The sequence below is a fragment of the Cynocephalus volans genome, chromosome 12 (assembly GCF_027409185.1).
Source record: "Cynocephalus volans isolate mCynVol1 chromosome 12, mCynVol1.pri, whole genome shotgun sequence".
NCBI lineage: Eukaryota > Metazoa > Chordata > Mammalia > Dermoptera > Cynocephalidae > Cynocephalus > Cynocephalus volans.
This window is the reverse complement of record NC_084471.1, coordinates 78882156-78895390: the sequence shown is the minus strand read 5'-3', so window position 1 is coordinate 78895390 and position 13235 is coordinate 78882156. Positions and strand designations below refer to the sequence as shown.

The window sequence follows — 13235 nt, the reverse complement described above, 5'->3', positions numbered from 1 at the left end:
TCACAAAAAGACCAAAAAAAAAAAAATTTTTTTTAAGTTGAGTTGTTTTGGTATGTGGCTCCGAATAACTGGTTTTACTTCATAAAACAAAAGAAAACAAAAAAACCCAATTCAATAAATCAGTTGTTAGAAACTGAAAAGTTCTAACAGCAAATTACAAAATTTATAACTCCTTTAAATAGTTTATTAAAGGTTGATTTAGTAGTCAGCTAAATTTTTAATGATGCTTTAGCAATTTATATTGATATGAAAGCCACAAGAATAATTAATTGTGAAAATTACTGTTCCTGGGAATATTATGTAATATTTAAATTGAATAAAGTGATTTTAATCTTAATCCTGTGTTATATGCAGGTCTTATTACCATTCTCTTAACAAATGTTTATTAACCACATACAATATTCCATGTATTGAAATGAATATTATGAATGTAAAGATGAGAAAGATAGTCCCTGTTTTCAAGGAGTTCAGGGTCTGGTGCAGGAGGTGACACTTATAATGTGGTAAAGCACCAGATGACACAGAGATGAGCACAGAAAAGGAAGACCTACCTCTAAACAGGAAAGGCAGGAAGAAGGTGGAATTGAGAGCAAGTTTAATATGTTGTTGGTGAGGTTTCATCAATGGAGGATGAACAAAAGTTTACAAGATGTATAAGTAATATTATTAGCTAACATTTATAGAGTGCTTAATATGGACTGTTTCTAGTATTCTTCATGTATTGACTTGCAATAACCCTACAAAGTCAGCATTATTCTCATCTTACAGATGATGAAACAGAAACACAAATGAGTTAAGGAACTAGACCAAGATCACATAATCTGCAAGTACTGGAGCAAGAATGTAAATCTAGGCACCCTGGCTCCAGAGTCCACATCTAAGGGAATTTTTCTAGAGTTAAAAACAAATATGTCATACTATAGACGGAAAGAGAGGAGAAACACTTGATAGTGCAAAAAATAAAAGGTATTAGCAGCATTAGACTTGGGAGTTGCCCTTAATCTTGATTAAACTTTGCAGTTTTTGACAGAGAAAAGGTATGGTTCCAAAATACTAAGTACATCGAGTAAATTTACACTTTGCTTGATTTTCATATATCTTATTTTAATTGAATTGGCAACAAAAAATGAAAGTACCTCTTTGTATGAAGACATAATCCTTTCAATAGCATCAGCTCCAGAGGCCAATAAATTCCGAGCAGTGGTAAAGGCTTCCGTCCGTTCACTAACCATAGCTTGTTTTTGGCCATCTTCTAGATCTAAAAGCAAATTACAAAACTATCACGTTTTTCAAGTAACTAAATGTTTTATTTTATACAAACTAAATTGTGGCTAAAACAACCACATGTTAATTTTTCATTAGTATCAGCAATTTCCTAGAAATATAATAAATTATTGAAATACAGTATTTTTACCCGATTTCATTTAAAGTTTCATTTTGTTATATTATTTTTCTAGAAGAGTTAGGACAACTAAATCTTTAGAAATTAAGACTATTTTCATTTAGCATTCTTTCAAACCTTTCTATATCCAACTCCCTGCCCTCAGGAGGCAGCAATAAAATACTACTGAGCAATCAACTATTACTGATGTGGTCAATAAATACTACTAACTTGAATATAAGCAAACATTTATGGTGTGGTTTCTTTAATTTAAATGCAAATTAGAGGACCTCATAATCTAGCCTCTGTCTAACTTTCTCAACCATTATCTCATCCTGTAGTCCAGCTGTACCTCAAACATGCCATACTCTGTTAATCTTCTGGTATTTGCTTATGTGATTTCCTCTGACTTTAATATATTTCTCTTCCTTTTTTGCCTAGGTCTTTTTCTTTCTTCAAGAGTTAATTCTTTAGTACAGGTTTTCCTGAAAATCCTTGTCTGTCTCTTCCCATGGACTATAATTTCCTTGAGGGTCAAGACCATGTTTTATTTTTTATTTCTAGTATTTAGCATGGTGTCTACCACATAGCATTCCTTAATGTGTACTGGATGGATGGATGAGTGGATGGATCAATGGATGGATGAACATCCTAAATTACTGTCAATGCAGAATTATGCTTAAGAGTTAGGAGTCAGACTAGATTAAATCCAGGTTTCGCTACTTATGGGCAAACAGTAAGGTAAGTAGGGCAATACACTCGTCGACTCTTCACCTGTTTTCTCATCTCTAAAATGAGGGAAATAATAGTATTATCTCAAACAACCCTATCACTTTGAATTATAAGGGTAAAAGGTGAAAAAACAAATGAAGTTTTAGGCCAATTCATGGCCCACAGTAAGTGCTCTAAATATCAGCTGTTATTATTTTCTCTAGTTATTATTGCTATAGAAAATCTACTCAATTTTAGTCTTATTCTTCAAAATTATTTTCTCTGGGTTGTTACTTCAATCTTTCCATCAATTTGATTCTCTACTTGGTCCTTCTATAGATTATCTCCAAAATTTCAAATTAGACATTATAAATTAATGAAGAAATGAGCAATGATATACTTAGCCATAAGCCCATTTTGATATTTATTTCTCTCATTTATGTCAAAGGTTTTTTTTCCCATATAAATGACATTATATAACTTGTACCTTGCTATAATTACCAGATATTTTTACCTTTACTTGCTTATAGACAGCTCAGCTAATTTTGAAAGGGATCCATGCATAATATGAAGTAAAATTAACCCTGCAGATATTTACTGAACACCTAGATATGCAAGAAATTAGGGAAGCTAATGTATGACGTACAGGGATAAATGCGATTTTCAGATTCTTTCCTGAGGGAGCTTACAGCTTGGTAAGAGAGGGAAGACAAATTCCTAAACAACTATGCAGAGCAGCCTATGATGAGAGTCAATGTAAGGTGTTTGGAGGTGGCAAAAATTATTTCTTACTGCAAGACACAGGAAATGCATCACGGAGGACTAGACTTTGAGTGAGGCCTTGAAGACCACATATCATTTTAACAGATCACATGTACAGCATAAAGAATGGCACAGAGAAGGGAAATTTCAAGAAATGCTAATTGAATGATATACAGTCTGGTCAGGTCACAGCATGGGTTATGTCAGGCATACATTTCACTTTGTATCAGAATCACCATGAGTTCATGGAGATCTTTCACCATAGTCCAATTTGACTCCTACTAGCTCTACTGCTAATCACTGCCCTAGAGAACTACTATTAGTTCCCATGAAGTCAGTTATTGAGGAAGGAAAAAAAAATCAAAAAACAACAACAACAAAAAACAACAGCTGCTAAGTACTGGCATAAGCAAGGAGTGAGAGATGTGATTAGATAAATAGACTGGGAACAGAATGCAGATATTCTTAAAGACATATTTAAATGTGTGATAAGATTTAGACAAACACCAAAAAGATAAAAAAGTAGTGAATTGCCGTTTAGTTCAAGCACTAAGAATAGTTTTGGCTCATAGAGAATCTGGCTGACAATCTAAAATAATTATGGGAGTCTATGAATTTGGGTTAAAAGGGGTTTGAATATAGCTTTTGTCGACAGCCTCTGCTAAGAAGAAAAACCATTCGCACAGATGGACTGGTGTTTGATATGGCACAGTAATTTTCATGTTGCTTTGGTGGATTAATGCCTATTGGTTTTTTTCACTGTGATTTTAGCAATAATATAACAAATAGCTTCCCACAGATTTTATGTGACTTTTATTCTACTGGTTGTTCTTTGGCAGGTACTATGAGAGCAGTGCCAGTGGTATTTCGTCATGCACACAACAGCCAAATGTCTGACTTCTAAGACAAAGACAGATTCCTTACTGTCAGAGATATAAATCCATGAGCTAAAATACTTATCAGTTTTTATCCTAAGTCAACACATTTTATTTTCCTCACCAAATATTTTAACTATTTTGTCAAAAGTTCTTCATTTAATGATTCAATATTTAACATTATATCTGCTTATTTTACTGCTACTTTTGAGCTCTGATAGTAATACGTATGTGTTAAAAATTGATCACAGCTTTTGCTATTTCACTGAAAAGATGAGAAAGGATTTTAAAAGCAAGATCATGTCATTATACATTTATCAGGACCCATAGAACTATACAGCCTAAATAGTGAAGCCTAATTTAAGTTATGAACTTTAGTTACTAATGTATAAATATTGGCTTGTCAGTTGTAATAAATGTTCCACACCAATACAAGATGTAAATAATAGGGAAATCTACTGAGGGGAGAGGATGTTTGGGAACTCTGCACTTTCTAATCAATTTTTTTTTGTAAACCAAAACTGTTCTAAAGAAATAAAGTATATTAAAATTAAAAAGTAAAGTTTTTCTCCTGTACTTTTTAAAATATATAATGTGAGTCACACCATATACATACATCAATTCTTTTTTTTTTTTTTTTGTCTTTTTCGTGACTGGCACTCAGCCAGTGAGTGCACCGGCCAGTCTTATATAGGATCCGAACCCGCGGCCAGAGCGTCGCTGCGCTCCCAGCGCTGCGTTCTCCCGAGTGCGCCACGGGCTCGGCCCCATACATCAATTCTAAATGGATTGAAGATCTAAATGTGAAATAAAAAGGAATGAAATTTCTAGAAGCTAAAATAGAAGAATATCTTTATGACCTTGGAGTAGGCAAATATTTCTTAAATAGGACATAAAACCACTAACCACAAAGAAAGCTATTCATAAATTGGACTATATCAAAATTATAAACTTCTTTAAATAACATTAAGAATGAAAAGGCAAGACATAGAATGGGAAAAGATATTTGACATTATATGTGTATGTGTGTGTGGTGTGCAGGTATATACATATCTGACAAAAGAATCATTACACAATACATAAGAACTCAATAAGAAAAAACAGATAAGCCAATTCAAAAATGAGCAAAACACTCAAAGACACTTCATAAAAAAGGCTATCCACATGGCCAATAAACAAATTAAAGTGTTTAACCTCATTAGTCATCAGAGAAATGCAAATTAAAGCTAAGGTGAAGTATTACTTATACACTCATGAGAATGTTTAAAGTGAAAAAGACTGACAATATCAAACACCGGCAAAGATGTGGAGGAACTAGAACTCTCATACACTGCTGATGGGAGTGTAAATTAGAAGAACTTCTTTGGAAAAATGTTTTACAAAATCTGCTAAAGCTGAACACATGCATAGCCTGTAATCTAGCAGTTCTACTCCTAGTTGAATACCCACAGAAATGTATACATGCACCAAAAGATATGTACAAAAATGTTCATAGCAGCACTATTATTAATACCCCCCAAACCGAATACAATTTAAATGTCTATCAACAACAGAATGGATAAATAAAGTACTACAGTCATACAATGGGATACTTCATAGCAGTGAGAATAAGTGAACTAGGGTTATACTCAACAACATTGATGAATCTCATAAACATAATGTTGAGTGAAAGAAGCCAGTCACAAAAGTGTTCATGCTATGTAATACTACTTATATAAGGTTCAAAACCCAGCAAATACTAATTGATGTTGAGAGGGTCAGTACAATGATTACTTTTGCTATGGCTGAGGAGACAGGAAGGCTCATGGGGGCTTCTGGAGTGCTAATATGGCAAGATTCTGTTTCTTCTAAGTGGTGATTACATGTATGTGTTCACTTTGTGACAATTCATTAAATAGTACGTTAATAATTGTGCCTCTGTTAGCATGTATGCCATACTTTAATAAATTATAGCCACTAATATGCATAGGTAATTAGAGCTTTAAAAGTATGCCTTTGATGTGTATTAATAATTACTGCTATGTTAATTGGTCAACAGGATTGTAATTGTATCCAAATTGACTCACAAGGTAAAATGATATTTCAAAAGTTTGGCATTGGAATATGAGAGATAATAATGCAGCAGGAGCTATGGATTATAATCTTGTTGCAGGCACGTTTTAGGAATAAAAACATCACCCATGGTGCTAGAGCACAGGCAGGGTTTGGTTCCATTCCTAAGAGCAGTGTCTCTCAGTTGCTACTTCTGATGTGCTACTTCACACTCAACGGATCACAAACATGTGGATACTATCGGCAGTGCTAGTAGCTTAGGTGCTCTCTTACCTGCCTGCTAGGTGTCCATGATAAGGCACGACAGAAAGGACCTATGAGTAGCTTTCTGTGGCCTTAACCAGAACTGCTCTTGATATAAAGACAGCAAAAGTGGCCTACTGATATTAAAAAATTGAGATTATAGCTCTCAGGTAACTATTTTCTTCACATAATTTCATTCTTTCTCTTAATACAAAGTGAAGAAAGGCATGATATCCTTTTAAAAATAATAGAAACTATATACAATTAACTACTATAACGCTGCTTTTTCAACCATTTGGTCCTATGATTACTTGGTCTCAAACTTACTCAGGTACCATATAGAATAAGTTCCAATGTGGCTGATATGGAGGCATCATGGTGCAGTAGAAAAAAGCAGTGCGTTAGGGGTTACATAATGTCCCCCATCCTTAGCGCTTCCACTAACAATCTGTTGTGACCTTAGGCAAAACTGGGGCTCCCTACTAGATGGCCTATAAGCCCCTATGTTGATGCAAAAATGGCATGTTTGCAATTTTGTAATGTGATCTTGAATATAAATATAATTCTGCCCTCATCATAAGATTTCACTTAAAGTTGTGGATGGATGATACAGATAACTTAATATAGAACTATTTTTCTTCTATCATCAAACAAAAGTGGTGCGGGTTCTTCCTCCTATCTGCATTTTCACCTCCAACTTCCTAATCACTTTCAAATCCCTTGCTCCTTTAAACAACAATAATCATGTCGGCAAACATCTGTTGAGCATTTCAAATTAGCCAAGCACTGTTCTAAGTTTTACATATGTGATCTTCTTTAATCCTAACAATGCTGCTCTTATTCTCCCCATTTTGGAAATGAGAAAATTGAAGCACAAAAAGGTTAAATGATTTTGCGCCAGGTCACAATCTAGTAAGCAAAAGAGCCAGCATCTGAACCCAGGCAATCTGACTCCAGAGCCCACAGGGTAAGAATACAGTAAATATTGATAATTGCTTTCACCTACTTGCCAAGGACTGTTTAAAAGCAAATTAAGTACATTATATATAATGTCATAACAATCCTGAAAGATATATATATAATTATTCCTATAGTTAAGATAGGAAAACTGAGGCATATAAAGTTTACTTGCATTAATGAATTACTATAAAACAAGGACAGATAACTATTAAATAACAGAACCAAGATTTGAGCAGTCATCTGCTTCTGTCTTTATTCTATCCTCTTTTTTTACCTTCTATCTTACTTTCCCCCCTTTTCTCTTTGCCTTAAAATATATAGCATGATGCACTTAATTCATTTCTAACATAAGGGACAACTAAGGGCATAAGTACGAATTATGACTGAAGATTATGTTAGAATATATGGTATGTAATTCCAAGACCTAAAACCTCAAAGATATATCATTATCTTAAAAAAAAAAAGTTCTTTTGTCTGAGTAAAATAACTTAATATTTTCAAGTGTTAAGTCATTGTAGGTCAAATATATTCAGTAAATACAAGGGTGCTTCAAAAAGTTCATGGAAAAATGGAATTAAATGGAATTAAATGGATAACATGAATCTTTCTATGAACTTTTTGAAGACCCCTTGTACATACACACAGACATTACAAACGTAGATAGTAATCTTAGACATTACATATTTTGAGGCACACTCTCAAATATATGAATTCTTTTTTTCTTATATGAATTTCTTACATTGCTTTTCTCTGTATAAAAATTTTCTTTTGAAAGGAGTGTTAAGAAATACTTTGTTTTGTTTGCATCAATGCATTATAATTTCAATCTGAAATTTTAATGTTTTTTTTTTAAACTTAATATGGTATTTTCAGGATTTGTTTGTAGGGTTTATTTTTAAATATCTTATTACATCTTGTTAAGTAAGCTTGCTAGATTCTTTACACACATTGTTTACTCCTTACTGGTCTCTGTGGGGTTAATTTGTCACTGTTAATAGCTGTGTTTTCTCTGTTCTGTGTTGAATACACCAGGGTTTTCTATTAATACCATGAATCTAAGTATGACAGAATTACACTATAATTTTGTCATTGGGGTTGTCTCTAATATATATTATATATGAAACTTTTTAATAAATATTATTATTTTAATGACTAACTTTTAAAAATGAGTATCTGATAATTTTATCAAGTTTCTCAGTAAAACTAATCTTAAGACTATAGGTTTTTAAGTGACTTTTTCTCTAATACTATTGAAAAGTAATTTATTTTATTATGAAAGAATTATGCTGAAAAATATTACTTTTTTCAATATAAACTTTTTAAAGGATTCTTATTTTTAGTACATTTTGAAAACTTAAAGACAGATAAAATTCAACTTTCCCAGTGGTCTAAATATACTGTTCATTAGAAAATTCACTTGTGGAGCATAATTTATATATGTACAGCACATGCTACAAAGAAGGACTGACAAACACTAATTTAGTAAAATGGACATTTTTAGGTTAAGAATGACTCAAATATGAAAAGTGTTTTGTAAGAATTGGTTAAAGCATTTAAGTTTCAAACTATCAAAGCATACTGTTTCATAATATTAAAACATACTATAATTTTTTTACTTGTTTTTATTAGATCACTTCAAACAAATAGCTATTAACCCTTAATTCTACACCAAAAATAACTAAAATAGTATGAACTCTGCTACATTATTCTTAGTGTTGTCTTTGTTTTCTAGGTATAACATGTCGAGAAAACATGCTATGTACTTTATAAACATTGTTCTATTAAATCCTCATAACAACCCTCTGAAGTAGCCTTTCTGACTCTCATTTTACAGATGAGGAAACTGAGGTTTAGAGAGTTTAGTTAACATGACTAAGAGGATAAAGGTAGGAAGAGGTGGAGCCAAGAGCTGAACAAAGCTCACTACAAAGCCCATGCTTTGTTTAGCTCCTTCAACACTGAGGCTAATTTTGGCCACGTGATTTTGAGAGAGAAGAGGAAAGAGCAGAAAGTGCTTCTTCAATTAATTCCCCTGTGTTCCTGCCAACTAAGATCCAAACTCCCATCTAGGGATGATACAACATTTTAATGTTGTCTTTCCTGCCCTTATCTTTCTTTCTTCGTTATTTCAAAGGATGAAAACTGTTGGTGAAAACTGTTGAGACAGTGATAGGATAGAATTAGACACCTGCAGCTTGATCACCTCCTCCCCTACACCAATCATGCTACATAGAGGATTATCTGTATTACTTACAATGAAAGGAGACTTCATTCTATGGCATTTAAGCACTCTCAAAAGCAATATTCCTGGTTGCCTGATGTAGTCAACCAACTTTTCAAATCACAAATTAGGGCAAATTCAGTTATAGAATATTTATATACTAAATCCATGGATGCACAGACTGAAGTTTACAACATGAGGAGACCTTGTACTATACTCTTTCTGAAGATAAATTAACTTCTTTAGATGCTAAATGTAAAGTAGGGAATCATTCTATAATAGGCAGTATAATTGAAATTGCTCAAGGTCAACTCCCAGAAACACTGCATTAGAGATCTCTGAAATATCTCAGAACTGGAAAGGTCTTTTGAATCAGCTGTCTCCTTTTTTCATACTACTGGTTTTATTACTGGGTAATGCAAAGTCTGCCACTGTTTCCGACTATTAGTAACTATAGAATAATGGCTATGTACACAGTTTCACTCACACAAAACTAGCAATGACACATTCAATAGAAATAATGTTAAACATATATTTGAGATTAAGCATAAATGTCATTACCACCATCTGCAAAGCCAGTTGCAGTGATAATAGGTATAGCCACCATAATTAGTCCACTGCTGCTCCAAACATACTTCATCAAGAATTGCTCTATCATGATGTACCACAAACGTTTGGACAAAATGAGGTTCATCTGGTCCACTAAAGCTTTGTAACTTTTCTGGAGTTGTTTCATTTCTACCTATAGAGAGAAAAAAAGATAAGAATGAGCTATAAAAATAAATATTGTATGTGTTTGTGGACTTTCTTTAAAGATATCTACATATTACTTTGTTTTACTTAGTACGGTATTACCTCTGAGACTTAAGAACCAATAAATGCAGATTAATACTAGAATTAGTCATTAAAATTTAGTTTTGGTCACATCCACATTATTTATTTATTTATTTATTTTTTTGCAGCTGGCTGGAATGGAGATCAGAATTCATGACCTTGGTGTTATAAGGTTGTGTTCTAACCAACTGAGCTAACCAGCCAGCCAACATCTATGTTATTTTTTAAAAATTTATGCTACTCAGTGAATATAATGTTAGGTATAAAATAAGTGATTTATAATCATGGTTTAAAAATTATATTTATAATAAGGTATTACAATTAAATGATATTCTGTAAAACATGAATAAACAATATTATAGCTTTATCCTTGATTATGCCAAAACTATCTGGAAATGAACACATCACAAACACACATACACATACACACAACACACAAACATACGAGAGTGCTTCAAAAAGTTCATAGAAAGATTCATATTATCTTTTAATTCTATTTTTACATGAACTTTTTGAAGTTCCCTTGTGTGTGTGTGTGTGTGTGTGTGTGTGTGTGTGTGTGTGTGTGTGTGTGTGTGTGTGTGTGTGTGTGTGTAAAATTAGGCTCCACTTTAAACTGACTCAATTTACCAGATTTTGTCTTTTATGCAAGAGGCCCACAGCACACTATAATCTACATCACTGGGTTCAATGACTCAAGAAGAATGACAAATCAATATGATTAATACAACATATGAGACCAATTTTCAAGTAGGAGTAGAAATACTAATTTTGCTTTAAATTTTCTTCTTCAGGTTGGTACTGCTGTAAAAAAAACCTCTGATAATTACTGATGCTTCAAAAATTAAATAATTCTGTTTGACGATTAGAATCCTATCTTCAATTTTAGAATACCTTACTATTTCATTTGCCAAGTCATTTGTGTGAAGATTTTAGATGCATTATCGCCTTCAAATTTTCTGTCATATTTAATATTCTGAAGTTGCTTTCATACACTCTGAGTTATTTAGTTGGGCTAATTGTTTTAGGGACCAGCTTAATGATGAAAGTCTTTAATATTTAAAAACATTCTAGAACTCCTTTTGTCCTCCTTTCCTTTCTAATCTCAGATTTTACCTCAAAGCTAAACAAAATTTCATTTAAATGCCTCTTTTTATGTGTCAAAATATGGTGCTGAACATGAATTGAAAGTAATAAAAATGCCATTTTGTGAGAGATTCCCCTGCACTTCTCAGGACTAAAGCCTGTCAGATATGCGAAATTGTCAAAATTGTCTTCCATATGAAAGCAGGTTTTTCCCTCCCTCTTGAACAACAAAGAAAGAACAACAAAGAATACCATCCCAAATTTTCCATCTCAAAGGAAATGTGTTTACTCCTTGTTTCTAAATACATATTTTCTTCTCATGCTGTAGGACCACTTACAGTTAGTTTCAGTTTTAAGAAAAGGCTTTAGAGAATACTGAGCATATTTGAGTAACTGAGTCTAAGTAATCCGTATTTTAGAGTGCTGAAAATTTCATTGCCATGAAACTTTAGAAAAGTTTGCACTTTACAATTCTCTAACAGCTTGTGATTAAAAAGGGTAGTGAAGCATATATTTTAATACGGGTTTCGATGTCAGAGGAATCTAAGACGCTAAAGAAGTGGGTCCATCAACAGTACAACAGATGGTATCTAGTCCTGCAGTGGCAGCTTGAATAGTCTCACATTTCACCCATCACCTTAATTTCTATCTTACCTTATGTCCTCCGTAAAAAGCTATTTCTTCCACATTGGCTATGATTCTGGAGTGTACATACCGCAAATAGCCTTTTCTATGAGCTTCTTCAGCCACCAATTTACCAAATTTGGGAGAGCAGGCTTTCAACACTTTAGCAGTGGCATACACTACAAGTCCTGCTAACAGGGTCGGTCCAATTGGGCTTGCTCCTCTGGATGTAGCAGTCTGAATGAGTGTATAAGAGGTCAGGATTACATCTAAAATAGGTTTGGTCAGATTGGAATACAGATGAGCCACAGATTGGGAGAACATCATAATATCCTCAGTAAGAGACTGGTCAGGGTTTGCCAGCCTCCCATCCATATTGATCACTTTATAATAAGTCTGATTTGTAAAATAGGTTTCATAGGCATGGTCTACTAGGCGAGTTCTAAAGGCCAAAGCCAATTTGCACTCCAGGTACCTTATTGCACTGTTGACGAAAGTGGCAGGGATGGCAATCATAAGCCACTTGATTAATTTTATGATGAAAGTCCGAGGCTTCTTTTCTACAATGCTTTTCACGATTTTCCCATCCAGACCTGCCACATAGATTGACAGAAAGGTTCTTGAGATCAGAGCCACCGAGTGGAGGCAGAGCCACCCTGTTTCAGTGGTCACAAGTTTTGGAAAGAGAATTTTCCGAAGTTCTAGTAGCTGTTTGAAAAAATCTGCATTCACTCCTGGCGGAGGGTTTTTACAAATAGGCTCGGTGCAATGCAGTATTTCTCTGTTCTCTGCAGCCGGGTAAGCTTCTTCTTTTTTCTTCCAGTGGCCAGATTGCTTTAAACGCTTGCCAATGATGGGATAGAGGGTTTTCAGAGCATATGCCGCAGCCACCAGGCAGGCAGCCCTCTTAGCTGCGCTCGATCTGGTCCATTTCACTCGATCAGCTGCTGCATTTAGCATATGTGTCATTTTCCCAGTTACACAAACCGGCTTCAAAAAGAATTCGTTTTAAAAGATCATGCTCCACAGGAATCCCCAGAAAATATTTTAGAAAGTCTTACAGCATTCCACCGTCTGCAGCGTTTCTCCTCTACTGTTTTTTGCGTTTTGTTTTAGTTTTAAAAAATTTGTTCTGCTGTGACAGATGCAGCAGAGCTCAGACTCTACTGCATATACTGGGGATGATTCCTTCAGAAGCTCGAGCTGCCCTAAGCTCCTCCCTCCCAGACCCCTCATTGGCTGTGAGGGCGGTGGGACCTTGGAATCCTCGCCGCTTCCCTTTGAACCTTGAAAATGGAGAAAGAGCAAAACGAACTACATCCTTAAACAGGAGTTCAGAGAGGTAAATGTTTATTTTTAGAGAGGTTGAATCAGGCCATCTGCTGGCGAACAAAACCTGCCCTAGCTACTGAGCATGCTCAGCGTCACTTAGAAACCCGCAGAAGTTTCAGAATATACATCACTTCTCTAGGGTTTTAGTAGATAA

At 34.2% G+C, this 13235-nt stretch overlaps 1 protein-coding gene across 1 annotated transcript in view; it reads right to left on the bottom strand.

The window, feature by feature from the left end:
* ABCD2 (ATP binding cassette subfamily D member 2) overlaps positions 1 to 13024 on the bottom strand; it is a 49661-nt gene extending 36637 nt beyond the window's left edge. The window contains exons 1-3 of the mRNA XM_063075171.1: positions 11780 to 13024; positions 9767 to 9947; positions 1137 to 1258 (exon numbers count right to left, since the gene is read on the bottom strand). Coding sequence (XP_062931241.1) covers positions 1137 to 1258; positions 9767 to 9947; positions 11780 to 12718 — 1242 coding nt within the window. The 5' untranslated portion in view covers positions 12719 to 13024. The remainder of the gene's footprint in view (positions 1 to 1136; positions 1259 to 9766; positions 9948 to 11779) is intronic.
* Between the last annotated feature and the right edge of the window lie 211 nt (positions 13025 to 13235).